The sequence below is a fragment of the Rhyacophila brunnea genome, unplaced genomic scaffold (assembly GCF_057557595.1).
Source record: "Rhyacophila brunnea isolate RB1 unplaced genomic scaffold, BYU_Rbru_1.0 scaffold_2, whole genome shotgun sequence".
NCBI classification, from domain to species: domain Eukaryota; kingdom Metazoa; phylum Arthropoda; class Insecta; order Trichoptera; family Rhyacophilidae; genus Rhyacophila; species Rhyacophila brunnea.
Window position 1 is genome coordinate 16,630,270 of NW_028232859.1, and position 26,735 is coordinate 16,657,004.

Sequence of the window (26,735 nt, forward strand, 5' to 3'; positions counted from 1 at the left end):
CATAACATAAACGGGCCTTATGCAGCGCAACAGAGACACACACATTCCTTCTCTGCGTGCGCATTGAGAAGAATGATGACACTGCCACCTGATATATAATATTATTTAGATGAACAAATAGAAAAATCACATAAGTTATAAGTACTATGTAATACTGAAATCCGAAAATAGCTGGAAAAGATGCCTTGGTGACTATACCATATTTAATTACTAAACTTAGATTGAGACTGACAAGTTTAATGTGAGGCTCCGCGCCATACGCAAGCCTAAATTATTAGTAATTATTCAGCAAGGACAGTTGGATCGGTAGCTCAATGGATTTGTCATCACCCAGAAAGTAAAAGATATGAGTTTGAATGTCACTTGGATTTCTCTAGGATATTTTTAGTGAGTATTTAAGTGGGTACTCTAAGGTTGTTACTCCGTCTTATATAGATTAGATATCATTATTATCCAGATGCATTCAACGAAATTTATCTTCATATTTTACCACTGAATATCTCAATCTTCACATTAAATGTTTTTCTTAGTTAAAGGTTGTGGGTTGTCAGCAGGACAGGTAAATAAACCTGTCTTTTGTAGTGCACTGTTAATTTTGATTCTGCCAGTATCTAATATTTTATTTTTATTACATTTTTAGACAGTAGTACCTGTTTTTGACACAATGTTCAGTGAGCTGCAAACGCAAGTCAACGCTCATACAGGTAATCTTTCTAATATTTATCATCACACTCTGGTCCATCCTCCTTCGGTCGATCCACCTTGGGCCACGCCATCCAACTACAGAAAATTGGACTGCTTTGCATCAAAAACTTTCGAAACTGGTCACCTCAAGTCCATTTGTTGATCGTAGGAATTGCAATACCGGAATTTCAAAATCAGTACATATTCCAGTATTTATCGGTACCGAAATACCGGTTTTAAATATACAAAATACCAATATTTTCTTTATTAACGGCCCGCATGCTCGTCGTAGGTCAAAATTGAGTTTTTATTGTATTTTCAAACCATGTTCCTGGACACTCCTTAAACGTTGTAGATAATCTATTTATATACTTTTGAAGCCTTATTATCCTTTATATTTATTTTAAACATTTGATGACTGCATAAAGTATTTTTGTTACATAAAATAGTATTTTTTTAAACCTCTCGCTCTAATGTTTAAGAATATAGTCATATTTCGGTACATGAATGTGCAGTGATGTTAAGATTTTTTACATTTATTAATTTTTAATCGCATTTATAAAACCATTAGTATACTTTATGACGAGATAATTTTAGTAAAATATTTACGATAAAAAATTATATTGATAATCTCTGTGATCCCAAATTTGACAAGAATTAGGCATTTTATTATTCAAAAAATCGGCAAGATTAACTCATTTGAAGATCATTCTAAAGATACTTATTATAAGCTATGTCTTTGACCATTCAAGTGTGATAAACATCCTACGAATAATGATTCCTTTATAATAATTATTGACCTAAGAATAAGGTAGTGTTTTTTTGAAATACGCCATTTCTTTTGTCATTCCCCAGTGGTTAAGCTACAACATACGGCCGTAGCCATAAATTGACAAACTATAATTAAAGTAGGGAGTAAAATTATGTTAACGCGCGTGTTTGAACATGTACCTAACCGATTTTTTTAAATTTTTTTTTTAAACGGTACATGTTCAATCACGCGCGTCAATATCATTTTACTCCCTACTTTAATTATAGTTTGTCAATTTATGGCTACGGCCGTATGTTGTAGCTGTAATGTAGTTGTAGGGTAATAAGGCTTCATAATTATATGAATAGATTATCTACAACGTTTAAGGAGTGTCCAGGATCATGGTTTGAAAATACAATAAAAACTCAATTTTGACCTACGACGAGCATGTCCCCCCTTAAGAAAGGAGATACATTTACTTTTTCGAAAACAAATTTAATGTTACGCAATGTATTTGTAAAAATCAGCAGTTCTATAAATTATTATCTATACATAGTTTCAAAGGTTAACAGAATATTATATAGGTACTTGATACTTTTTCTATATATCTAAAATCAATGTTTTAAAGAGATTTTTATAACTGTATTCATTGATCAATACTTATATTTTTTTTCTACATGTTTTAACGAATACCGGTATTCAACAAGAAATAGGTATTGATATTTTCATTCTGTATTGCAATCTCTAATTTATTGTGACCAGTGGCGGCCTGTGGTCTTCAAAATAGCATTTTCTGGTAGTGCGTAATGGTTTACCTTCTATAAAGAGAAGATCTTCTTCTTTCACCATGTCACGACCCAGCATTGGAGCATAGGGCAAGCGCAAGTTCGTGCCACTTCCCTCGGTCCATCGCCAACTCTTGCGCCTCCCGCCATGTCAGACCTGCAGCACGTAGGTCGCTTTTGTGGCACTGCTGCAGGGTGAGGGAGGGCCGGCCATGGCAATGGAACCCTTGAGGCTGTGCCATAAAGGTATGAAGTATCACACTCTTTGGCGGCATCAGGAACACGTGTCCTAGCCACGTAAAGGTCGTAAAGCGTCTTTTCATGATTACCTTAATCATCGAAGGCCATAAGCTAAGACAATATCTATATATAGTGTAAAATGACTGAAACGTCGAACTTGTCAGAAGGTAAATTAAATGCGTCTTTGTTTATTTATTCTATTGCTTAAAAAAGTTTTTGAACAGTTAGAATGATTTAATATCAATAAAGAAATATAAATGTCACCGTTTATGGTTTTACGCTCCGAACAATGCGTCAGCCAAACGTCTGGATAATTCACTTTGTTAAAAGCGCATAGCGGTATGTTTATTTTTTAAATCTCTCATTATTATTAATTTACGTGAAATCATAAAATGAACTAAGATTACGTGGGTAATATTTATATTGTAAATTAACGTTCATTCGAACTCAGTTTTATTTATGATATATTTCATTTTCTATATGTCATTAAAAGTATGCTTCTCTTATATTATCGTTTTTATTTAATATTCAGCTACGACCTACTACTCATGTAGTGCTGTTGTGCTTTTTTTATTATTTTGGTTGAGATTCATAAGTCATTAAATGTTGCGAATTCCTTTGCCACATTTACTATTAATTTTCTTTGTCATTTCATAAGTTGGCGGTTGGACTGGTTTTTTATTTATTTTTAATCCTATATAATAATTATTATATCCCTTTCATTACTCATTTGTTTAATGATGTAAACGTAAGTACAAAGAATTTTTAGTAAACATTTATATAGTCACATGTAGAAGGCCTGAAGTTTTTTATATTTCATGGTTTAGTGTACATAGCTACATGCCCTAGAAAAGAATTGAGAGGATGTAACAGTAAAAAATAGCAGAGCATATGGGCTTCCACTGTGAAATGGTTGTTAGCCATTCGACTAACCCAATGGATCAAAACACACACTTAAAAAAAACTGGCAAATGAACATTTTTTAGAAGAATATTATTAGTAAATATATGCGTGCCCACTTTAAAGACAATATTAAAGAAAAAGCAATTATAATAAATTACAAAAGTGTTGTCATATGAAGGGTACAGGTGAACTTAATATTTCAAGGTTTAAGAAACAACACCTCGTAAGTGACATAATGTTCAAAATATGTTTTTGCATTATTGAATATATTGGTTGTATCAGCATCTACCGACGAAAACTAAAAATTCTTAAAAAAAATATTTAGCTCCTAAAAAAATTTGAAACCCTGTATTTACTATAAAACTAATGACAACTCGTAAATGCATAATTTTGTTTGCCGCCAGTCACCTGTCAGATGCGTGTAGGTAATCTTCATACTACATACATAAATTCAACATAGAAGACAAATACATTGATTTGTAATATCAAATAGCAAACACATAGTGTACAGGCGAGATTTTTCCCTCTCCTGTAATCTTGTTATTTTGTCACTTACGAGGTGATGTTTCTTAACCCTTGATTTATAGATAGTATAGGTTGAAATGTATAGGTATAGGTACCAACAAGTTTTGTGTTTGTGTTAACGGGCATATATTTGTTACTGTCTCAGGCGTCAAAACAACTTGCTACTCCCTTGTGCATACATACATAGAGCCTAAAGATGCCGAAAGACGAAACGTGGGTCACTGAAACCTTTATTTATGGAAATTTACAAATAGGAAAAAAATATTTCTACATAAAAATGGAATTTTATAATGGCATTTTCCTTGGTTTATGTAATGTTATATTAGGTTTACTTAAAATTATTTATTTTTACAGTTTATCACACTAACTGTCGCCTTCCCTCGCATATGAAAATTTCTTACTCTGCTAAAATACAAGACCAACATAATATACAAGATAAAGATGTTAAAGTCATGGGGAAAGATCGGTTCCGATACTTTGCTACGTAAGTATAATAAGGGTCTTAAATATTAGTCATTGCGATAGAGAAAATAATGACAAGAAGTCAAGTAATATGGAAATATAATAATTAATAAGCAAGTATTTATTCCTGAACTCAAAAGTGTCAGTTCAGCCATTTACTTGGATGGAATTTGAGGAATCTTCTTCACTTTGAAAAATATTCTTTTAGTTTGACTAATAATAATGATATCATTGTTCGTCCAACTATAATTATTTGGTCTTTGAACAGATAATTGTTGGATAAGTCTGGTCTAGTGGTAGGAGATAATAAAGATTTTAAGCATGCCAAAAGCCTCGTTAATTTTGGCAAGGCAAGACTATAGATCGAGAAGGGCGGAGACAGCAAGGAGAGGCTTTCATCCAGGTGTAAATGAATATTATTATTATTCGTGATAGTAGAGGCGAGGCATGCTTATAATTTCGATAATTTTTGACAGGCCTAAAACAGTGGTACCAATCATCACAGCGCCACTTACTCAAGAGACGAACCAGCAGGCTATAGGAACACCTACACTAGTGTCAGCTGCACCCGTTAAAGAGAAACAGAATAAGACTGTGCAGACATTATACAGGTGACAATATAGTTACTGTTATGATATTACTAGGAGTGAACAACGTTGAAATACCTTTCCGATGAAATGAATTAGTGCTGTGTCAATATGATAAGGATAATAATTTCATCATCAATGGTTAATGTCTGGCAAAATGTATCCCAAAGCAACACTCCTTACAAATAAAATACTGTTAAATTATAAGTGGGATAAGATGGACCCTAGGAAGATTTAAATTTTGACACTATCCAATGTGGAGATTCCCACCATCTCACTGTCAGTTTTGACTATCGTGAAGTTAGCTGCACAATATTGACATAAAATCTCATTGGCTGCACACCACCTATTACATTCTACTCTATTTATTAAATGTCTAACTATGAACGCATTAAATATATGGAATTTTATTTATTAAATGTTATGTTATTATAAAATTATAATTTTTGGTTAGGTCTGCTGCTATTTGTTTATAAGCAAATTTGGTATATGTGGTTGTAGCGTTGTTTCCAAAGCGCTGCATTAAGAGCATCAGATGCATCAGAAGATTCAGTATATTGGCAAAAATATCAGTGGATCTACTGAAATTTCAGAAAATATGACAACGCTGATTCAGCGGCCTGTATCTAGTGGGAATTCTCCGAATCGTGTAGCGGTATAGTCAGTTGAAAGCATGGTGAAAGCTTTCGCGGACCAAGCAATAAATTCTTAAGGACTGCTGCCTGTCCTACATAACAAGGGAAACAGGCGAAACAACCTTGTCTAATACTTAATACACAGGCAAGGTAGTAGAAAATAAATAAAACATCAGGAAAACAAGAAATATCTATAAGTTGTCAGAGACATAACAGAGTGGAATAATTGTATGCCTACATGGAGATAAACTAAATAATATAATATTATTTTAGATTATTGATTATTTTTTGTTTTACAGAGAATCTTCAGCACAAACCCTGCCTTACCAGACAGACTATAAAATTGCTAACTGTTGTAAGGAAACTCCCGAAGTATTACACTTGGACAACCTTCAAGTGAATATTGGTTGGTGAATTATTTATTATTGAGATTTATTAGGTGTGGAATAATGGTGAGATGTTGAGGCGTTTCATGGCTAAATTTCAAAGCAAAGTGGTGTATGGATCTAGGGCACCAGTTTTTTGATTTATAATTTCAATTCTTATGAAAAGAGCATGTGCAGGGGTGCACCAAGCGACAGTGTTGGGTAGGCGAAGACCAATATTCACGGGGAATGCAAATAGTCAGAAAAGAATATTTACGGAATTATAATGGGGGGGGGGGGGGGGAGCATCCAGCGCAACCCACACCCCCCCCGTCCTTTCGGAGGTGGTAGTACCTACCTATCTATATAAAAATTTGAGATAACTTAAAAATTAAAACAGACGGAGTGAGTGTGGAGTGACAGATTGGAGTCACAAAATTTGATTTAATCATGAATTTGTTGCGTGGACAATCGGTTTACGAAGATGTGCACTTGTATTTATTATCACACAATACTTGTGTTAGTGATGCAATCTGCACTTGACTGGCAGTTTGTAATTAGATATTGGTTTGTTTTAGTGCGGTAATTAGTGTGTGTAATTAACACCCACGGTGGCCGCGCGGCTTAAGCGTTGGACTATCACGCCGTGGGTCCCAGGTTCGAATCCTGGGTCTGGCAAGTACACATTGTTTTTCAATTTGTGTGTGAGTCAGGGTATGGACCTAATAGGTTGAGCAAGTGGCTGACATCCATTTCTCGTAAAAACAAAATCTGTTAATACAAACCTCTACTCTGTGGAGGCCCATATGATCCTATTAGGATTGGACATGCTCGGAAAAAGTGTGGTTTTACACTCTCTGAACTACACTGAATTAACTGGTGTACAGGCAGCCCTTCGCGAGTGGAGAACTACATGGTTCTAAGTGTTTGTCCTTGACGAAACAAAAGTAACAATGTGGCAGCTTAGAATACTACTTCATTGTTGAGTTTGTTTTTTCAAGGACGAACATTTAGAACCTTGTAGTATTAGGCTCGCGCCTTGACTTTCGCACATAATTGGTTTCTGAAAATGTGTTCGAAAGTAGAAGGATGTAAAAAAAAACATTAGAAAGTGTACCTTAAAATATTTATTTATCAATTGGTATAATAAAGTTCACGAGGTGTATTAGCAATCAGGTGTTTTCTTTATAAGCTTGTCAAGAGATAGTTGAATACCACCCTTTTACGTATTTGAGAATGTGATGGGGAGCAGAGGGGAGAGGAGCATTGCATGGAAGCGTACAGTTTTTGCATTATTTACAAAAATCTAAATTTTAAGAAATAGCGAATTGTGCAAAAGTAGAATGTTCGAAAGTTGAGGGCCGCCGTATATTGAGTTATAGTTGTATATTGTGCCGGAGTTATGAAGGCTGATAGTATATAATTGGCTCATTGTGATTGGCGATTACTAAGAAAATTAGTTTTTACAGAGAATGGGAGAAGCTGTGTGGTGGAGGAAACTGTAGTTGAGGAAGTAATCCGCGGACGCCTTCGGAGGGCTTGGTTAAATGACTTTTCTTTGGCATCAAATCCCACCATCTTTCGTCAACTCGCAGGAGCAGACCAGCTATTCAGAGAACAGGTATTATTATTTAATGTCTTTCCCTCTTTGTGAAAACACTTCAGATTTTTGGTCTAATTACCTCAAATGTAATATAGTTGTCTTGAGTTATCTGTATAGTTAACGCATGAGAGAAAACATGAAAGTGTGTAAGAGAGAGCGAGATAAGGAAAAGACGTATTTTAAACAAACATGTATAGATGCAAATTTTGAATTTGCACAATCGGAGAAATTATTTGTGAAAGAAAACAAATGATAATAGTTTGACAGATGCTTAAAGTGCAATAATAACTTAGTATGTTATCCAATGAAAATTATAATAGGGATAGGGTGCTATAACCTACTGTAAGTTTAGGCAACATACACAATAAATCAAAAAAAAAAATATTATGGAACCACCAGCTAAGTAAGCAGAAGGCAAAGTCAGAATATTCAAAAAGACCCCCGTCAGGCTGATGCAGGAGCTCACAGGCAAATAATTGAGTCTACAATACCAGAACAAAGACAGTAAGACATGTATACACGTAAACGTATGGGAGTGAGGGAGAAAATGCATGAGAATGTTGACAGGTGGTAATGCCACCTGGTAATATTTGCTAGTATTGAAGAATTGTGGCTAATAATAGAAAGTCTTTACAATTAATTATGGTCATTGAATATTTCAGCAAGTAGAGAAGAGTCTGTTGAGTAAATTTGCACTTGAAGTGCCAGCAATATTCCGAGGGTCGAAGAGTGCAGCAGCGAATGGAGAGACCGACCGTATGTGGACGCAAGCTTCGCATCGTCTCCACAAAACTTTGAACACTATTCAGCATAAAAAAGAAAGAGGTATCGCATTATGGTTTCGAACAATCTTACAATAATAGTTATTTTCATTTTCAAAGTGGTTGAGGTACAGTTGACAAAAGGAATAAATATTATTTATTTTAATTTCACCGTGGTAGTTTTAGAAGCTTTAGTGTGTGCTGTGAAGCAACTCCAAAATTCATGTTGTTTCTTTATTGTGTATTTGGACCCAGAGCATAGACTTAATAATATGAATACATGTATTAATAATTAAGGCGCTAAGTACCCAAAAAATAAAAACTGACATTTTTACAGAAAAATGTTCTTCATATCAACGCCAATAACGTCAACTATGGTCTAAGTACCTCAAGCAAGTCAAAAAAAATACAGCAAAATATTTAAATCTGGCAACGTAAGTCCGTTGGCATGTTTTATTTAAAACGGTGTAAGTACCACTGCAGTGGTCAACGGCATTCAATATAAAATGGCTGACGGTGTGTTGACACTTGCGAGTTCTTAATTCCTAAAATTATGGAAGTTGCCGAGATTGCTTCACACTGTGAAACCTCATTTTTCAAAATGTCTGCTTCATGCAATTTTACTGCAATGACTCAGTATTTTGTAACAGGCAATTCTACTTTTTGGTACTTAGAGCCTTAATACACATATTCATATTATGTCATGTGTATTGTTGAAATTAATTTACATAATTATGACACTACTTGTCAGACATATTATGATAAAAATAATATTTATGACATGTCGTAAACTCACATTCCTTAAGATTGATTATGAAATAATAACTGTTATAAAACTCATATACTGAAGTATAATGGCAAATACAAAATTCAAAATGTTGCAATTCCTCCAAAAATACAAGTCAATTACAAACTAACAATGAGAAGGTTACATAATTTATATTTTAGTGTATATTATGTAATGTTATTTTTAATATTAAAACGGAGAATATATTGCACATGTTGATGTACGAAATATGGCTTTATTCTGATGACGTTGACAATAATAGATACCAAATCTTAACGATATATTAATTTACATCTTTCCTACAAAATCTACAGATTATTCAGGATTACACAATTACCCTGAATTAATTAATGTCGATGTTCACACAGCATTCCGGTCCTTAAATGTTGTGTCTTATTATTCTAAATAGGGATGAACGAATGGTTCATAATCAATCCTAGTGAAGATTATTAAGTCACTTCTTACATTGTAACGGTCCATATTAAGGCCCATTTCGTGCAGGTTAGTGAAAAAGAATCCTTTTTTATGTACCTACATCATATATTATAAAATTTCAGAAATGAGGAAGTTAGAAGTGCGATATTCTCCACAAGCCAAAGAATGGAAAAAAGGGAAGAACTTTGTTCCCAAATCATTACACATACGAATCAATCCAGAATTTTTACCAAGTGAAGCAGGTAATACATAGTAAAGTTGTTCTAGATTTTCTTCATTGTCGTTGTAATAATGCCTACCCTAGATGATTTGCATCTCCGCTCACTAGGACAAAATACATTGCACTATGATAGGGGTGGGGTGATGAACCTTTGAATGATGACTGCTTATTTAAGCTCTTACGCATTTGGTTCAAAATCAGTATTGCCAACTGTCGTTGACAAAAACATGCCAGATGAGGTAAGAAAACAAGCTATTTGGCAGGGAAAAACCCTAGATCTTGTGAAAATAAACTTATTCTACTAAGAACGAAGTCAATGCTTTTCCTTTTGCGTATCAAAAAAAGTGAATAAAACTAAAAAAATGTCCGTACGCGTAAAAAACCACACATTTTAACAGAAATATTATTTAAAAATTGACAACAAATGCCTATATTGTGTCAACAGAGTTCAAGTTTCGTGTCATTCTGATAATTGTCAAACTGATGTCACATACTGAGGCATCGAAAAATGGTGGTAAAAATGCCATAGGCCAGATGCGTTTTTTGCAAGATAGATACCTATCAATGCTAGATATGGTAAGAAAAATTCTAAATTGGCAACGCTGGTCGGGAGCTTTTTTTTGTTGCATCTCTGGGTGCGGGACGTTCTGCTTGCCAATGGTTCTAGAATTCGTTCAAGTGCCATTGTAATTCCTCGTTTGCCATAGGTGCCACCACCGCTGCACTATGACAATGATTTCGATTTTTGTTTATACACTACTTACTTATAGGGTCACTTCTAGGCTGCGGCGAAGACTCCATACTAGGTGATTATATAGAGCCTACCTTAATATCTACATAATGTAATACCCCGTTTACACATGCATGGATTTACTGTTGACAGTAATGTTGACATGTAGTGAGATAGTGTAGATCGTATTTACGAGCGGCACACATCTGAATCCGACCTCATTGAGGTGGACTGGAGACTCATAAAGAGTGCGAATGTGTCGTCGGCCCGTACTGTCCGTGGTACCAGAAGGACTGAGCAGCCTAAATGGATGTCTGACGAAACGTGGGATGAATTTGGAAAGCGAGCCAGGCTGAAAGCCCTGAGAGACGAGGAGACAGACCCCGACCGAACCGAGGACCGCCAGTCTGACTACCAGACCCAAGATAGGGTAGTCGAACGATCCGTGCGGATGGACAAGCGCAATTTTATGAACTGGCAAATTGAAGCGACAGAGGAGGCAGCAAGCAGAAATGACACCAGAAAAGTCTTCCGAATCACCTGTGAAGTCTGCGGTAGGAGACCACCGACTCCCGGAGCAATAGAGTCTGTCGCAGAATGCGTCAAGAAGATTTGGAAGAATCATTTCTGCGGAGTGCTGAACCGCCCACCCCCTTTCGATCTCTTCGACATATCTGCGGAAGGTTTACTTTTGGACATTCCCCGAGCGACCGACATTTCCGATTGTCCGCCCACACACACCGAGATAAAATCGGCTGTGAAAAGGCTCAAGAACGGAAAGGCACCGGGGGGAGACGGGATTCATCCAGAATTCCTCAATTATAGCTTGAGCGCAATCCTGCACCCTATGTGTCATCTGATGACAAAGGTGTGGGAAGAAGAGCGCTGTCCAAAGGACTGGGTGAACGGTGAAATCATCACACTTCACAAAAAAGGTGACCATTACCGAGGCATTACGCTACTCAGTGTCCTGGGAAAGATTTTGGCAAACATCCTCTTGATGAGAATAAGAGACCCAATAATGCACGTCCTCAGGAAAAACCAGGCCGGGTTTCTACCTGGACGAGCGTGTGCAGACCAAATCCACAACCTTTGATGTCTTCTCTAGCAGAGCCATGAGCTGAACAGTCCGATGGCCTGCTGCTTTGTGGATTATGAGAAGGCTTTCGACAGTCTGCACTGCCCCTCCCTCTGGAGGATACTGGGAGCATATGGGATCCCTCCAAGATCATTGCTATAATCAAATGTCGGCACGAGAATAGCGAATGCTGTGTCAGAATTGGGGACACTGTCACGGAATGGTTTGGGGTCACGACCGGAGTCAGACAGGGTTTTGTCCTTACTCCGTTTCTCTTCACCATCCTCTTTGACTTCATAGGTACTACGGAAGTCAATACCACCCGACCGAGGCATACCTGTTACCCCCATGGTGAAGCTATGTGATGTAGAATCCGCCGATGACGCTGTCCTATTCGACAACTCAAACGAGTGCATTCAAGAGACAATTGACAGGTTGCATAACAACACATCTCGCGTTGGTTTGAAAATCAACGTGAAGAAAACCAACGTTTTGTGTAATAGCACCGGTCTTGATCCAGATTTCCCTCTGATTAGCGACGGAAAAAACATCGAGAGCGTCGACAGCTTCAAGTACCTAGGGTATACATCACGGGAGATGGCATTTTGCAGAAAGAGCTCGCTATCTGAATGGGAATGGCTGGAGCAATATTCAACTCGATGCGGAATGTCTGCGGATGCCAGAAGAGAATCTCAACCTGGCTTGCCTGTTCTTCAAGCCGACTGGATTCCAGCGTCCTGGAAGGCCGCTAAATACAATCTACAGAGTGTATACGGCGGAGCTACGGGATGCTGGTTTGACCTGGAACGAAGCAAGAAGGCTGGTGAGCGACTTCTTGGAGGCGCCGCGTGGTGTCCATATGCTCCAACTAAGGGACGGATATGGCCGAAGAAGAAGAAGAAACATGTATTATCCTGCAGTTGGCAAGGTTGCATGCATGAATCAATAAAGTTTGGAAGCTTCTGAATTTACATGCGACAGTTGGATTATCTAGATCAGGGCCTGCGCAAAACGAATTTTCAGGTGGACCAATCTTCTCTACCAGCTACCAGCTGCCAAATAGTACGAAACAGTCCATAAAATGACAACATCGCGTCTCGCTTACTCTTGGAGAATGAGATTGGAGAGACAGTCAGCACTTTCATATGTAAACAGTTATTGTTACGATAGTTTAAAATACGCACTATTGCCGCCAGTAAATCCATGCACGTGTACAGGCCCTATTATAATGTTGACTCGTAATTATTACCATGTAATGCTTATTTAACATTTAATGTTTACCTTGACTTATAAAGAAATCAATTTATTAAGAATTTATTAACCACTTAAATCTAATAACGGTAGAAGAAATATTTATTTTTTGTTTGTATTTTACAACGTTTTTATTAGGTCGTATTCTTATTCTTCCTGACTTTCCGACTAGCTAGACATTTGAAACTTTTAGAATATATCAGAACACGAACCCGATGCATTCTTTTAATACTTTTAGCCATCTTTAAGTAGAATTTAATTCATTTTCAGTGAATTCTGTTTTGTATGAAAAGTTATTTCGGAAGAAATCCGTAATCCAATCCACTATTATTGGTTGCTAGGGGTCTGGGGTCCAACTAAATTATTAATATATACGTGCGTTACTATGGAAATCAATATGAAATGTCAAAATGACATTTCAGTATTATTTCTATCAAGTACAAATTTTTTTGATCATTTAAGCTTGTCAAGTCAAGTTTATATGATTCAACAGAAAATTTAAAAACGTTGTTTATAAAAAATTATTTTTATCTTGTAATTATTTTTACATGAAATAAGGCAATGAAACGCAATTCACACGGCCTTTTCACTTATTCAAAGCAAATTCACTGATGACATCACACATAATATTTCAGATTCTATGGGAGGGACAGAACCTGTACCGAATAGTCTTTAGTCTTTTGTCTGGTTTAGGTTAAGTCTATAAAAATATTTATTTTTTGCGTGTTTTGAAAATATCCAATAACTCAGTGGACAAAAAGGCCGCCAAAGGAGCTGAGGCATCGGCCCAGGTTCGATTCCGTGGCTGGTAATATTTTTATTGTAACATTTAGTAGATAGATGGAACAAAATTCAACTTCAAATCCTATAAGTATGATTGTTTTACCACTGTTTTTCAGTTACATATTTACAACCTTCATCGAAAATGCATTATTAGGTGACCAGTGTAGCACAAATCCTTATTGATAATTATTTTTGTTTTGTTTAATATTTTTATAGCAGTATCAAATTAATACAATCAATATAACAAAATAATTAATCCGTTTTCGTGGACTGCGTTATTCAAAATCTGTGCAAGAAGAGTATCGGATGAATTACCCTAGATATTCCTGAAATGACAATCTAGTACCGAACTAAATGTCATAAAAAATTCTGTAAATTTGATATTGATTTATTTTAGAATTCAAAATTCCCCAAAAGTCAGTCGACTTGAAGAGCAATTGGCGAAATGCAGAATACCAATGCAAAAAACGAGCGTTGATGGATGAGAAGATTCTGACAGAAATGCATCACTACTTTAAAGGCAAGAAATCTTTTTAGTGTCTATTACATACTCGGGGTCAATAGAAAACAATTTATTAGGGAGCGCCTTAGAATGTTATCTAATTGTTATTTAACGGATATTTTCATTCCTGTGGGTCTATTTTATACAAAAGGCGGCAATTGGCGGCTATCGCATGTATTTCGGTATTATAATTGTTACAATAAGTTAGCCGTCTAAACTTTCAAAACTGTCTATCTCACTTTAAAAGTTAACACAGCCGAGAGAAGGGCTGTTAAAACATAGCACTTTTTACAGATTAGATGCCGCAAACCTCTGATTTTGATCAATTTATGATGCTTGAGACCTGTAGTGAGGGAATGCATTTTCTCATCGGAGCAATTGTGATGTCAATTTGTGTGTAAAAACTAAACTAGGTAATACAGTAACAAAGAAAATCATTGCTACCCACAAAAATGGCTGTGCCAAATAAGAAACAAAAAGTTGATGGAGCTGGTAGTAGTAATTCTGGCAGACAGTTTCAAAATTAGTGATGACCGCGATCTCTTTGTAATTTTGGTAAAACAAGGAACAAATTATACAAAGAATAAAAGACATGCCTTCGGCTAAAAACACGGTGGTAGAATCTCAAGAACTCAATTGTAATTTTTAAACTTTTTTAATATAATTCTTAAATACCATGATTTACATTTTTTCCTCATGAAAAACTCACGACTGACAGTAAAAAAATAATATTTAGAAAATTTTGGCACGCGCACTTAAAAGGTTCGCCAATCCTGGAATAGACCCACTGGAAAGTTAAAAAATCCATTTTGCAAAAAGTTTGTGCCAATTTACATTTATAAGGTTGACGGATTGTGAAAAATGTGACATTTCTGGTTCTCAATTAGATGAGGAACTATTAAGCTGGAAGCCATTATTGAAAGACCCCGATTCAGAATAAAGTTTTTTAATTTATTAAAAAAAATAATTGGCAACGTATTTTCATGAATATATGGGCTTGCCAGCTGTAACTGTACCTGTCGCTAAAGTTGGACATAGTTTCAGTAAATTGAAATTCTGTAAAACTTACTTTAATTCCACTGTATGTCAGGAAAGGCTATTGGATCTAGAATGTCCATCGAGAGAACATAGGACAAAGATTAAATTATTCGAATTTAATTAATGAGTTTTGCAGAGTTGCTAGTGGTAAGAAAGTGCTCATCATAATAATCGTAAATAATCTTTTTTTAAATAAAAAACGCAATTTGGAGATTCGATTTGAACATTAGAAAAAGTTATAAAAAATGCTAGGGTCACCCTTGACCCTTTATCAAATTTTTGATGCTTAATCTTAAATTTGGTTCCAGCTACGGCCCTGGGAACGAATGAAGCGTGGATACCATTTGAAGTAGACTTGAATAACTATTTATTGCCGGATAGGGTTGACAGAACAAAGACTGTCACTCGGCTGCGGCTGAGTAAAGCAATGCCAATGCCACACATTAGAAGCTCACAAATGAATATCAATGAGGGTGATAACACTGGCCAAGTTTTTGAGGCAGCACTTCTTCTGCAAAGAGTCCTCAAAGGGAGGGCGGTGCAAACTAAGGTAATAGTTTTTTATCATTCTAAATAATTCAAAACGGCTAATTGAATTATTAAGATGTTATTTGAAAACATATTTCTGCATTATAATCTAATCTAATTACACACCGTGAATCTATTTAAAAGTTGTAAATGCTAAACTCCATAAAAATACCGTAGAACCTCGCGTATCTGAATTTCTTTTTAATCATGAGTATGATTATAAGAAAAATGTACAATAAATAATATAAATTGTATAAATAGTAAAAAAAGTCAATTTTTCAAAAATTGATATTGAAAATAAGTAAAATTAATGTTTTATTATTTTTTCGATTATCTGGATTTGTCATTACCCCCACTGTCTTCACCCCAATTAGTCCGAATAATCGAGGTTCTACTGTAATTCAATTTAATATTTAATCAAGTGCAAACCGTCTAGTCCTTTTAGATCTTCATCTCGGAGATAATAACTAGTATTACCAACAGTAAATACCTGTAGGAATGTGTGAATTTTTAGTTATTTAATTTTGTAGATATACGAAGATCTTTCAAGAAAATGTGAACTCATTCATGAACTGGTGAGATCAGATTGCAAGGAAGCAGATAACTCTACGAGTATGCCGGTAAATAAAATAATAATTAATAATAATTGGTAGATGAAAATCATTCTCCCCGACGCCTCATAATAATGTGGGTTCCAGGTCTGACAAAAATTCACATGTTATTTTACAATGTATGTTTGGACCCAGAGTATTGACCTGTAATGGGTTGAGCAAGTGGCTAACATCCATTTCTCATAAAAACAAAAATCTGTTAATACATCCTTTACCCTACGGAAACTGAAATTAGAAAAATGTGTAACTCCGTTTTAATCGAAAATTGACTATGAATTCCATTTAGTGGCCGTTATTATTAATATCTACCCGCTTGCAAATGATGTAGGTAATTAAAAATAATGTAGCACTGTTAAATCATCCATGATTTAACTACATAGCTATAGATTTGAACACGAAACTATAATGTTTTTTGCACTCCTGTAAAGTAGTGTTTTTGGGGTTACACATTTTTCTAGTTTCAACGATGATATTGTGGTCTTCTTGCAGTTGATATATGATATCGCCTTACCCATTAGGTATTTCAGTTCCCATTATTTCTGAGTTTCCTGTGAGATACCCGGGGTTCCAGCGGCTAGTTCAGGTGTCCATCGAACCCCGGATTCACAAAAAAAAAGATATTTTAAATTGAGGAGAAATTAAATGAAACCACGTCTGTCTCGTGCGTAACTTGGTATTATCTTATATTTTAAATTTTCTTTACAGGTTTATATATTTTGTTTTTACAATTAGTTTCGCAGGTCTGTACATGTTGGAAAAGGGACGCTTACTAACTTTCTTTCTTTTCTTTTTAACTTTCCCATACCCACGCCGACTAGTAAAAAGGACTCGTGATTGGCCAAATCTGATCCCATGATCTTTGATTCGGCGAATCACGAGCCTGACCCTGGCGTCGGCGCGCGAGGATTTCACCGTTGCGCAATGTGCGGCAAAATTTATTATATTTGAATACTTATATTTAGTCTTAAAATTATCTCTTTCATCCATCATCATTTACACTTTTTAAATTAAATTAAATTTATCTTAATTACACCTCCGCCCAATATGTGATTTTCACACACCGGGCGAAGGCCTTTACTTATGAATAAAAAATACTTACGTGGTTCAGCAAGGAATCAGATTAGATGTTTTATGAAGCCGTTTCTAGAGGTCAGGGTTACGTTTCGACTTAAGACTACTAAATGATTATTTTACACCGGGAGAAGCCCGCCTGTAACAGGGGTGTATCAGTGACTATAAAATTTTCTTTCATCTAAGCTTACAGGCTAGAAATTTCTGTGTTGTAGTCGATCTGCTCATGTTTGCATGAATCCGCCCAATGATGGTTCAGGCGTCATGGCCTTGGATCCTTTGAGGATGCCATGGTTTAGGCGGTATCAACGTACCCATGGAGCCACTGTAGAATGATTTACCTATACCTATCGATGGCGTGCGGTGGCTTTTGCTTGTAGGGAAGCTTTTGAAAAAATACATATAAATACTAATAATTGTAAATTATTATCTACATAGAGTTTGTGATTAATTGAATCTTGGAGGGCGGCCGATGAAGTGGTATGGTGTATGCCGTAGGATATTGTGAAATAATGGTAGCTCAGCAATATTTTACATAATATCTTCTTCTTCTTCCACGGCGCTACATCCCGGGGTGGGATTTGGCCTCCTCCACAACTGCTCTCCACTCATTCCGGTCTCTCGCCACACTTCTCCAGTTACTGGCTCTTCCTATATGAAGCCAGTCCACTTCTACGGCGTCAGCCCATATCCTTTTTGGACGGCCCCTGGGTCTCTTCCGTTGGGGTAGCCACTTCGTCATGATCCTTGGCGCTCTAACTTCAGGCATTCTCTCCACATGGGATTTACAGTATCTTATGATTGTTTGCTGTTCAATCAGCTCTTCCAACTCATGGTTCATTTTTATTCTGTAGTTCCCATTTTACAACGTGGGTCCAAAGATTTTTCGGAGTAGATTTTACATAATATATTTACCATAAATATATCGAATGTGAACAATAAAAAACCAACTATGAAAGTCTCAAGGAATATAATAATATAGAACCTTTAAAAGAAGATTAGCTACCTGAATTTCGCAATAAATACATTATATTATTATTATTATTATTATTACATACCTAGAGTAATTTATTGAATACGTCATATTTATGGAGATGCTCAGTATCTACAATAATTCTACAGCATCTATTGACTGAACATTACCATTACCTATCTAATTTATTATTTGTATTTTAATTCAAAATATCGCAGCGGAAAATTACTGCCTGCTGCTACAGATAATTTTTATTATTTATGTAATATACATTAGTATTTCATATAGGTACCTACCTACTCATGTGAATTATGTAATAGTGGATCAATCAAAGTGTAGATGCGACGTCTTCTCATGTGCAGGAATTAGGCAGGGCTACTATTGTTATGGTTGCTATTGTCAACTATACTCACATTAAATCCATTGCATAACTTTCCCTTGCTCGGTGCCCCTCCGACTATGTATTACCAAAACTAGTGACCCTCATGATAGTGTAGCATGATTAGAATATTAAATTTATTTATACCTACATGTTGTCACATATTATGTTGAAAATGTAAAGATTAGGTTTTTTGCTTGTCACCAAAAAAAAAATCCGAGACTACTTTTTTAAGGTATACCTCTTTCGACCAATAAAGCAAATAGGTGAAGGCTTTCTTAAAAATTTACGCCCAAAGTAGTATAATTTCGGTACCTAAGTATTATAATAGGTATCTAGTACCTACCATACTATAATTTGGTGGAAAGTTCTATAATATGGTAATGGAGGAAAATAGTTGTTGAAATGGATAAAAAGCCTTAACATCAATTTAAAATGGGTTTTTTAAAATTCTACGGTATTGATTTCTAAATTCCTCAAATTTTCCGTATTTTTTAATGAAAAAAAATCTTTATATTTTTCAACCATAGATAACCGCGTACTTTATATTTATTTGAAGCCGAAATACTTTTTTGTTACAAAAAGATGGCAACATTAGCTATACCGCTATACCCCATCCGTATATATTTTGACTGACGTTTCATGGAAGGAAATAAAATACCAATAGCGTCAAAAGTTTTGATATAAATTATTAAACTAGTTTTGAAGAAGATGGTTGCTGATGCACGATATTTTACAAAAGATTTTTTAGTCGAGTTTATTAATATATACAAAGCTCACCCGGCACTTTGGAAAACGAAATCGAAAGAGTATGCAAACAAACACTTGAAAAGTAAAGGTTATGATGCTCTCGTTGAGCATTACAAGAAAGTAGACTTGGTTGCTAATAAGGATTATGTCATTAAAAAAATTCAAAACATACGAGGATGTTTTCGCAAAGAAGTGAAGAAAGTGGAGGCGTCGCGAATAAGTGGCGTAGGGATAGAAGATTTATATGTACCGAAACTTTGGTATTACGAATTGTTACTCTTCACAAAGGACCAGGACTCTCCCACCAATGGGGTGGAGTATGAATTCTTGGACATAAAAACGTGCGACGAACTTATTTTTAGTGCAAACGAAGATGGTTCGGAAGATGAAAACGAATGTAACAATGTTGCTGTAAGTAATTTTATATTCAGTTTGTACACAAGACAAAATTACAATGTGATTGTTTGCATTCATAGTGACACTATACTCAATCCGAATTAGGATGGCATATAGGTAGCTAGAGTGTATACATCAGCGGTGGAGGCTGGATGTAGGCTATGGAGATCCGACAAATACCTAATGCATAATAAACTTTGTCTAGTGTTTACTAGTAAACTCTAGTTAACCATGTATAGTGTGTACTATTTTTTTTGGATCTCCACAGCCTACCTCCATCCTTTGTCACTGGTATACATGCTGTTCCACTTCGACATTTCTCTTGGTCCAGTGGCCAATAGTATCTAATGTTGAAATTTGTAAAAATAATGTAACATTTTACAAGCGTCATTGGCATTTTAATTTTAACAGTTTATATTTTAAAACCTATTTCCTGTTCTTGAGCTGTGTTCTGATAATGACATCGATTTAGAAAGAAATAAGCTCTTAAACGACCGTCTTGTGAATACACGGCTAAACTACTTGATTTACTGATTTACGGATGTTACATAAGTCAGATACGTAGATACAATGTTACATACATACAGGGACAGCATGTTTCTTTTAGCTATCTAACTTCTAAATAATTTATCTGTTAAAAAGGCATTACTTAAATATTGGTTTTAAATAGTAACTTGTGAAGAACTTGACAAGAAACCATTTTTAAATAGCTTTATCAAATGTTGTTTCAAATACAATAATTTATCATATTTGTCTAGAGAGTTTGGTTGGATGAAAAAAAAAATATTTGGTATCTTTGTTACAGAGCGTACCATTCCCGAGACCTTCAACATCATCATCATCAACATCAATGTGCGATAAGAAAATAACTGCTACTGTTGCTGCACCAATACCATTAAGTGAACCAGTAATACCGCACCCACCCTTAAAGAGAGCACGCACCAATATATCACAACACAGCGGAATGGATGAGTTTGACGCCATCGCTATGAATATTGCTGCCAAAATGAGGAGAATGAACAGTATCCAGCAAATTTTGACAGAAGACTTGATTAACAGAGTTATGTTCAAAGGACTCTTCAATGAATTGTCCCGTGCCACAAATATTACAGATAAATGAAAACACCCAGAATTCATTTTGAGGAAAACTGTTGCCATTTATGAAAATATGACATACTTAAGTTGATTTGGGAGGGTAGAATCTTACGCCATAATCTGTTTGTTTTCATTCTATTAATGGCGAAAAATTAATCTGAAACAAAATATAATATGTTACATTGCATATTATGACTTGGACTGGTGCAAGAGAATTCGGGCATATATTATAATAATGGAGCAATTGAAAAACTTGTAGCAATATGATGATGGGTTAATTGACAATTGTAAAACCGAAGAGATGTAAAGTGGTCACACGCCGAGAAGGATTATTGACAAATCTACCTGTGCAGAGACTTTTAATAAGAATAGGTAATCATCAGGAAAGCCGAAAGCAGTTTTGCCTATGGAGAATATAGACTTTTATATTTTTTAGTTTAGTTTATTAACTTGTTTACCGCGGAGCATTTAGCATTACACTATTTAATTACCGCATTTAAATAACATGCTAATTATATCGAATGGCCAATTAATTAGTGTACAACAGGTGTCCCGTCCGCGTGGAAAGGATTAATCATGTCTGTTTCTAAATTGAATTGTTTAGAGACGCTAAGTTAATAATTAACAAAAGAAGTTGTCAGATAATGATGACAATTCGATGGTTGTTACAATTAAAACTTGTATCTTTGAATAAATAATATTCAAAAAAGTCTTGCGTATTTTTGTCACCTTTACCCTCATAATGTAATAATATTTTATATTGTTACATATGGCAATGGATAATATAATGAATGTTTTGAATGACCTTGAAGTACACAATGATTGCACAAATTTGTTTACCTTTCATTTAGAATTCTGAAACACTGCCACCTGCATATGAAATTTTGAAAAATCAGACGGCAGGCCGAGTTTTGCATCTTCTGAGCAAACAGTTGGACGTGCAGATGGAAGAGGAAAATAATGCTGACATTTTGAGAGCTGCAGGTAACTAAAACAACAGCTGAACCTCCATTAATTATCGGGGATGAGGGTGATCTGGATAATGTAAATCTAGAAATCTTGAAAATTTTACTGTTCATGCTTCTTTCTGATAAAATCTGGATAATCGATGTGTTACTGGCTAACAAAGATGACATTTGTTATTTATTTGAAATGTTTCTTATTCGTTTTTGGGGGGTCTGGCCCTACCACTATATATCTAACCCAGGAGTTCTTAATTGCGTGTCCGCGGGCGCACATGCATGCCATTTTCGTGCGCCCCCGGCAAAGTATTAAATAACTTTTAATAAAATTATTTATTGAAATCGCAACCAAATAACCATATTTTTGTTATTTTACGAATAAGTTTTAATTAGCCAGCGAATTAATTAAGAAAGCATTTCTCTCGGGTGCCGATACGCTGTTTGAAGGATTTTTTGTGAATGGGAATGGTTCTCACTGCAACTAGACGAGTCGACAGATAGATATATCTGATATAGCACAATTGGCAGTATGCATATGGATGGTATTCAGTGATTTTAGTGTAAAAGAAGAACTATTAACCACTTCACGTAGTTTATGAATTATCATTGTATTATTCATCAAGAAGCATTATGTGCCAAAATATCCTTTGAACATGTCATGAATGTTGTTCTGAAAATAAACAACAATATTCGAACAAGTTCTTTATCACACAGAATTTTTAAAGCCCTTGTAGAAAAGTATAATTCCTCACAAGCTGACCTTATTTTACATAGATATAAGATGGTTAAGTAAGGGTAAAGCTCTTCGTCAATTTTTTGATCTTCTGGAAGAGATTAAAAAAATTTTCATTTCAAAAGGTCAAACATTTGAATAATTAGATAACCATCATTGGCTGATGGACTTTTTTTGACTGATACGGATGGGTTTTTGACTGATATTTGTGAAAAATTAAACGATTTAAATCATGAACTACAGGGAAAAAATAAAGATGTGGCAGAAATGATTAGTTCCATAAAAGCCTTCAAAGCTAAAATATAGTTTTGGATAAAAAATATTCTTTCGAAAAATTTTCTTGTACATTTTCTAAGGATGAAAGAAGTGATTGGTGAAAATATTTTTGACGTAAAATTATTTATTACACACCTTAAGATGGTTTTAAAGCAATTTGAAAATAGATTCCAGTAATTTGGTTTTTTTAGAAATCCGATCTGCTCCCATCACTATCTTATCCCAAATCTCAAATGCGCCCGTTACCGCAAAAAAGTTAAGAACCCCTGATCTAACCAATCAAAGTGAAGATGCCGAAATCTGAATTCTGGGTCGCTAGATTTAAATTCCCTCAGTCAATAAGTTATTTTAATGCTTAAAAATAAAGCATGGATGTTGTAGTTTATTTACGGCCCTAGCTAGCTGTTTTTATGACCATGAGCAGCCACTGCTTGTAAATATCAGTGGCGAAGACTCCATACTAGGCGATTATTTAAAGCCTACCTTCTTAAGAAAAATATTTTTTAATTGCATATTGACATATTTATATACTTAATCACTTCATTATTTTATGTTATATAACAATAATTTATTTTGCCAACGAGATCGCATATGTAGGAATGTATTACAGTATTACACAGTTTACAAAACAACTGCAAAGGTATTAAAAAAACCACAGCGCGCCGCGCCGTAAATTAAATAATAAACGCCGCTCCGCGACTTCTCGACGTAAATAAATTTCCGATTATGTTTGGAATAATTCTGAGTTTTTTTCGTATGGACTTTACGTCTCGTAACCTCAGCAAGTCTGCTGATTTGTACGAAATGAGGCAAGCTCCTTTCGCAGAGCCTAAAACATTCGCGCATAATATTGTTGTCACGACTGCGCACTTTGTCCAAAATCATTAATAATTAGATAATTAAAATAATAATTTCAACGGCGCTTAATCGAATATTAATAAATAAGTAAGTACCTATAGATTGTTTTTAAAAATAAAAATAAATTTTATCTAATGATTTTTGATGTGTATACATGTTTTGAAAAATACGTAATTTAAACACATCGCTCATTTTTATGTCGTCAATGAGTTTTTGAAGTTTCATTGAATTAGTGTGTCGTTATCATTTATTAGTGTGTGCCTATTCATTATTAGTAAATATCGTACTATTCTCGTAAGTATACCTGACAAGTGTGCTCTTTTTATCATATCTCCACAGCCTACCTCTTTCCAAAAGTCACCCTTCGCCACTGGTAAATATAATAACAAGCTCTTGATTGTTATATTTTTTTGTAACAGAAAGTGAACGATGTAAACGTGAAGCAGCCGAGGCAGGCAGGAGACAAGTTGAAGAAAGACGTCGCCGTGAACATGATGAAATGTTTTCACAGGTAACCGAGGATGCAACAATGTTACTCAAAAATTTTGAAGCATTAGAATTTATCTAAAATTATATAATATACTTTCTACAATACAACTACTGCAGAAATATGTCTGCTATTGATGCTGCTAGTAAATTATTAGTATGATTGCAACGATTAACACTGTGCATGGGACAGTGAATTGAATTGATGAATGTTTTGAAAAGTTCGTTGATTTCATTATCATTCTATATATTGTTACGCTAAGAGATTTTGAAGAATATAACGTGTAAATGCCATTTTTTTTTATTGACACTTTCACTTTGATTTACAAACGGCCTTGAGATTTTTCAGTTGAATTGTAGAGATTTTTGAAGAAATTGACACTTTTAGAGATATTGAATGTTAGAAATTTACATTTATATGCAACTCTGTATTGATTTGATACAAAGTCACATCGTAGTTAGTCACAAATTTTTAATATATTACATTTATTGACCATTCTAAATAAAATATTCGAATTGATGAACTGATGAACTTACTAATCTAAATCCATTGTTACTAGGCAATCTGTACGATAGGTACATCATTTATACATTTTTGATGAGAATTAATTTTAAATCTGTTCTTAAATGGATCAGACAATGTAATTATATATATAAGTGGCCAATATACTTCGGTATTATTGATTTTAATTCACTTCTTTTGTGAATCTATACAAGGCTCCTATATGCGTGACTAAGAAAAGCCTACCCATGTGGGCTTTTCTTATAGTTAATATTTAGTCTGTATGTATGCTATAATTCCTTTACAGATTATGTTAGTTACCGAGGAAAGCTTAGAGGTAACATTGAAAAAGATTTTCTCCGCCACTGTTGCGAAGGAAGCCAGTTTATTAGCTGAAGGTGAAGTACAAAAACTCGCTGACGCCATGCAGGAAGAAGACTTGCGGCTGAATCAGAAGTATGACATGTTGTATCGTCAATCTATATAATATCTATTGCTCAAATAAATGTACTTATATTACCAAATCGGTCTCCAAAATGTGGAGGTTATCTAGGTGAAATGATTGTCAACCATTTGCTCAATTGACTTATCTAACGCAAAAATGCAATGAAAATTGGCCATACCCAAGATTTTGAACGGTAACCACTTCTGCCTTTACACCATTGGGGACAATCAGAAAAAATATATAATGTCTCATATTGAATTGTACAGTACTGTAGTATGATTATTTAGTTGTTTGAATATTGTCATCAAGATTTTTTAATCATACCTTGCTAACAAGAATAATAAATATAAAGTTTTTTTTCTGTTGCCAAATGTGATTAGTAAATTCATGTCAATTATATTTTACAGAATAGTTAATGAGGGGCCGGGGGGCTTGTATCTGCCATAAAGATATTACGGTAACCTTTTTATTGTAGCTTCAATTCAATGTTTTTTTTTTCAGTGGTAACGAAATGGATAGTGCTGAATTTATTGCAGAGCTCATTCTGAACGTCGTCTTACCTCAAACTCTGAAGAGTTTGCCCAAAGAACAAGATACCGATCAGGCGGAAAGTTGATGCAAAATATAATGAGATTCATTAACATTTTTTCTAGTAATGAAACCAAATATGTGGGAGAACACTGGAAAATGACTTGCCCCCAATACTTCAATAATTCAATCAATTATAAATTAATTTGTATGTAACAATAGATTCACTAATAAAATAAATTCATTACTTATAATTAAAATATGAAGTTTTATTTTTCTTTATTTCTTAAAGTAGTTGAAGGTTTAAAAAAAAACATACAATTGAAAAAATATTAAGTACATTTATTTTTTATTGACAAGAAACCTTACAATTCAAGTATATCTATTTTAAAATGTATTTGGAATCTGTAAATTAGGAACGTATCTATTAATTGATAATAAGAATAAATAAATGACCACTCAAAGGCACAGTTGCAGAATGTGGATAAAAATAACCTCAAATATATTGAAATATATTTTCATATCGATAGCATTTTATCCAAATAATGTGGTTTATTATCAACAGTACTCTCTCGGTAATCCGCCACCCCATAAACCAGACAAGTGTCCAATTAGTGAAAGCGGCGGATTATAGGGCATACATACAAAATATGGTAAAAATTATATATGGTATTTCGTAAAAATAGTTTTTTTGAGAAATTTGTACAGGCGGACCTCGACTTACGAACGTTCGACTTTCGCACAATTCGCTATTTCGCACATTAAAAAAAAAACGTTTTTTTAAAACGTCGCGCTGGCCGTGGGGTTAAGATATCCCCTTCTCGCTCGCTCACAAGCAAGTGCATTTCTTGCGTCACTTGCATCCTGCTCGCACCCGTCACTTTGCTTGTGAGTTAGCTAGGATAGGTGGCTTGCGCAGAAGCGCGTGCGGGGCGTGTCATGTTGTGCGTTTTTCTAATTTTCTTCATTTGAAATATTTCACCCTAAAAATTTATAAACATGAGTGAGAAACGGAAA

The 26,735-nt window shown here is 34.9% G+C and overlaps 1 protein-coding gene across 2 annotated transcripts; it reads left to right on the forward strand.

Moving 5' to 3' along the window:
* Positions 1-19,321: 19,321 nt before the first annotated feature.
* LOC147071963 (cilia- and flagella-associated protein 91-like) lies at positions 19,322-25,974 on the forward strand. 2 transcript variants are annotated; one of them, XM_085947541.1, is made up of 6 exons: positions 19,322-19,848; positions 20,639-21,300; positions 21,780-21,912; positions 24,177-24,268; positions 25,053-25,201; positions 25,692-25,973. In XM_085947541.1, exons 3-6 carry the CDS (start codon positions 21,873-21,875, stop codon positions 25,804-25,806), a joined length of 396 nt encoding a protein of 131 aa, XP_085803667.1. In that variant the 5' UTR covers positions 19,322-19,848; positions 20,639-21,300; positions 21,780-21,872; the 3' UTR covers positions 25,807-25,973. The 2 variants fall into 2 exon arrangements, with proteins under 2 accessions (XP_085803667.1, XP_085803666.1); XM_085947540.1 differs by lacking the exon at positions 20,639-21,300 and having other exon boundaries at positions 19,322-19,496; positions 25,692-25,974.
* The last annotated feature ends 761 nt before the right edge of the window (positions 25,975-26,735 follow it).